At 49.7% G+C, this 3,312-nt stretch overlaps 1 protein-coding gene across 1 annotated transcript in view; it reads left to right on the top strand.

The window, feature by feature from the left end:
- Window positions 1-22: 22 nt before the first annotated feature.
- LOC100545434 (ras-related GTP-binding protein A) overlaps window positions 23-3,312 on the top strand; it is a 12,190-nt gene continuing 8,900 nt past the window's right edge. Inside the window, exons 1-3 of the mRNA XM_003208392.4 lie at window positions 23-156; window positions 2,156-2,255; window positions 3,228-3,294. Of these exons, the coding sequence (XP_003208440.1) occupies window positions 130-156; window positions 2,156-2,255; window positions 3,228-3,294 (194 nt within the window). The 5' untranslated portion in view covers window positions 23-129. The remainder of the gene's footprint in view (window positions 157-2,155; window positions 2,256-3,227; window positions 3,295-3,312) is intronic.

Below are 3,312 nucleotides of genomic sequence, written 5' to 3'. Positions count from 1 at the left end.
CGGGCTGCGGCGGGGCGGGAGGTTCCCGTTTGCACGGAGCTGGGGGCCGACAGGAGCTTGAGGCTGGTGTGCGGCCTGTGAGCAGGGGCCGGAGCGGTGTAACAGTGCTGTTGTCTCTGCAGGGAGGTGATGCCGAGCACAGCCATGAAGAAAAAGGTAAGCCGTTTAATTTCTCTTCCCTGTTTGCATTTGCTAACGTGGTTACGTGTTCCCATCTGTATCTTGGGGTGTTCTGTGGCTGTCAGCTGCCTCCTGAGGCTGTCACAGTGTTTGCTTATCATGCTGGAAACCGGCATCAATTTTGAGTCTGTTTGCTGGCGTGAGGGCCGGCTGGCAGCAGAACTGCACATCCCCAGTAACGGCTGGTGAGTATTTCTGGTAGGAATTGCGAAAGCTCTCTGCTGACTGTGGGCTTTGCGGTGTCAGGGAAGAGGATGTGCCCCAACTTGCTCTGCCTGCCTGGGGAGACCCTCTGGGTGTTGCAGGAACTGGTGTGGGCAGCTCGTCACTGCTCTGAGGGCTCCTGGCAGGGCGAGGCCAAACACAGGGTGAGGCATCAGAGCTATGCCTTATGTGTCCCAGCAGTGAGCAAATTCAGATTAGCTCAGGCAGTGATGTGAGGAGCGCTCAGCTCTCATTCTGTGTTGCATGAGGATTGAGTTTCCTCTCTGGCCGTGTAAACTGATGTCTGACCTCCCCAAAAGGCCACTGTAGCCTGATGCTTGGGAATTAGGTTCCCTTGTAGGTTGGCTTGTGCTGCATCTTGGAGCCACACTGAGTGTCTTAAGGTGACGTGAAGTAGGAGATGCTGCTGTTCTTTTCCTGTTCTGCATGGAGCTTTTTGGATTCTGGCTTCAGCTGGGCTGGTGGGTGTAACCTGAGCGGCCAACTGCTTTGAGAAAAGCCTTTGTCACAGAACCATTAGGGTTCTTCTGAGCAAAATGGGGGACTCTAAGTAAATGTCTTGACTGCATGGTCAGTTCCTTATGAAAGGGGCTTTTGCTTCCTCTATGATGCTGCAGTTGCTCCCAGAAGAGCACCTCGTGCCACAGGACGCTGCTGCGCGTGTTGCTCTGAGGCACTTGCAGCAAGGTGAGGACTGAGCAAGCTGCTTCCCAGCCAGCCCCTGGCACTGAGGTAGTGCACCAGTGCTGGTTGTACTCTTGTTAAACTGATCCTTGACGATAGATTTTCAGAGCTGTTGCCAAAGGTTGGATTTGACTTTGTAACTGGAACTTGTTTCACAGCTGTTTTTGTGAGCAAGTCCACATTGGCTGCCACTGGTTTTGTATTTATTTTTAGATCACGATGCAGAGTCTTGCCTTGTGTGATCGTTTCCCCCTCTTCTCCACTCAGCCATCCCGTAGTTTTCTGCTGCCACAGGTGCTGCCTCTCTTTTGGCCTGAGGATCTGTGGACTGGATTCTGGGATGGAAACTGTTTTCCCTGCATGGCAGCTTGGTGTACCTGAGCTGGACTGTTCCATTTGCTTTTAGCTTTCTGCTAGGGTTCTGACACCTGAAACTCAACATGGAACTTGTATTTCACCACTATCAGGGGAGAGAAACCAGACTGTGTTATGAAAAAGGAAAGAGCAAGATTAGGAGAGAAGTAATGAGTGGAAAATGCCAGTGCTGAGTAGGCAAGTGATTGCTTTCAGCATGGTTTTAATGGCTTGAGATAAAACTGGTCCTTTGCTCTCACTGAAAATATCAAGCCTTCACCACTGGTGACAGTGAATTTGGAAAACATTGCAGCCTTCAAAGGGCTGGGGAAAGGGGAGATTGGCAATGGGTCCTCTGCCATGGTATGTAGGAAAAAGGGTTATGGGCAGCAGCGTCTGCAGGCTGGCTGAACTTTGAGTGTTACACACCATGCTGGAAGGAGTGCAGTGCCTTGAAGGGCAGCGATTCCTGAGAGAGCAAAATAGAAGGGTGGTGGGCATGGTGTTGAGAACGCAAACAGGATGGAAAGGATTTTAGGATGTGAAGCAAGGAGGTAATGCCATCTGCCTCCTGATTTCCCAAGTATGGCTCTCTTATGCTTTCAATCGGTAGTACCAGAGTCCTGTCAATTGGTTGCTACAGCTGCAAGATGGAAGCCATGGAGAAAGCAGTGCTCTGTGGTAGCTAATTCTGTTTTTTCCATTTCTGCAGGTGCTGCTGATGGGTAAAAGCGGGTCTGGGAAGACCAGCATGAGGTCCATTATCTTTGCAAACTACATTGCCAGAGACACACGACGCCTGGGTGCCACAAGTAAGGCTTCTTTTTTGTGAACTGGGCATTCTCAGGGCTCCAACACTGTACACTTGGAGGGGAGAGGCTGTTCCTCCAGCTGGCCCTACCTTGCCTTTCCCCTGGCAGGAGCAGGGGGTGCCTGCTGGTTATCACGTCAAACTTCGCTCAGCAGTTCTGCTGAGATCAGGTGGAGGCTGAAGTGAAAGAGAAAGGAACGCTGTATCCAATCTTGCTGCTTTATGGTTGGACTTTCATCCTTTTTCATCAGTTGGCAGCCTCTGCTGCTATGTGTGTTATTGGAGGACTGCTCAGAGCCTCCTTGTGGTCCCTTTTTGGTGCTGATGCCTCTCTGCTGTGAGCCTGCTGATGGCTAGCCCAGCTGGAGGCACAGTGATCTTACCACGTGCCTGGGGTTTTGGCAGGATGATGCACCAATCTTAATTGGCTTCTTTTGCCTCTTTTTCTCCAAAGCCACTGATCTGAAAAAGCACTTGGTGAAACACTGGCTTGGATCACTGGGATCTAACGCTATACTGTGAGGCACCCATGAGGATTGGTGTGTGTGTCCTTGCTGAACACATTGCTGTATACTTTTCTTGAAGTGTGCTTTTCATTCTTTGTGCTACAGTTTTGTGTTTTATTTTTTTTTTAATTTCTTTCTTCTAAGGCTAATTTAAAGCCTTGCAGAATGTGCTGGAAATAGTGTTGTTCTTGAAATACCATGAAAATCAGGGAACATGTTTCTGAAAGGAAACTGCCTGCTGTGCTTCTCAGGAGAGCAGTCTTCTGGTTAGCAGCAGGAAGTCTTGGGTTACTTGGGGAGCTGCATTTATCTGTAGTGTCTGCAGCTACAGGTTTATGCACAGCAATGCTGTTTAGATGGAGTGCTATAAACTGTGGGCTGTATTGCAAAGAATGGCTTGGCTGCCTGAGCAGGCTCTGACCTGGGTGTGTGGCACAGCTAGTAATCTCCCTGTTGTCTCTTTTCAGTTGATGTGGAGCACTCCCACGTTAGATTTCTAGGAAACCTGGTATTAAACCTCTGGGACTGTGGAGGGTAGGTACTTTTTTTTTT

This window comes from Meleagris gallopavo, chromosome 9 (genome assembly GCF_000146605.3).
Source record: "Meleagris gallopavo isolate NT-WF06-2002-E0010 breed Aviagen turkey brand Nicholas breeding stock chromosome 9, Turkey_5.1, whole genome shotgun sequence".
Classification (NCBI taxonomy): domain Eukaryota; kingdom Metazoa; phylum Chordata; class Aves; order Galliformes; family Phasianidae; genus Meleagris; species Meleagris gallopavo.
This window is presented reverse-complemented; position numbering and strand designations above follow the sequence as displayed.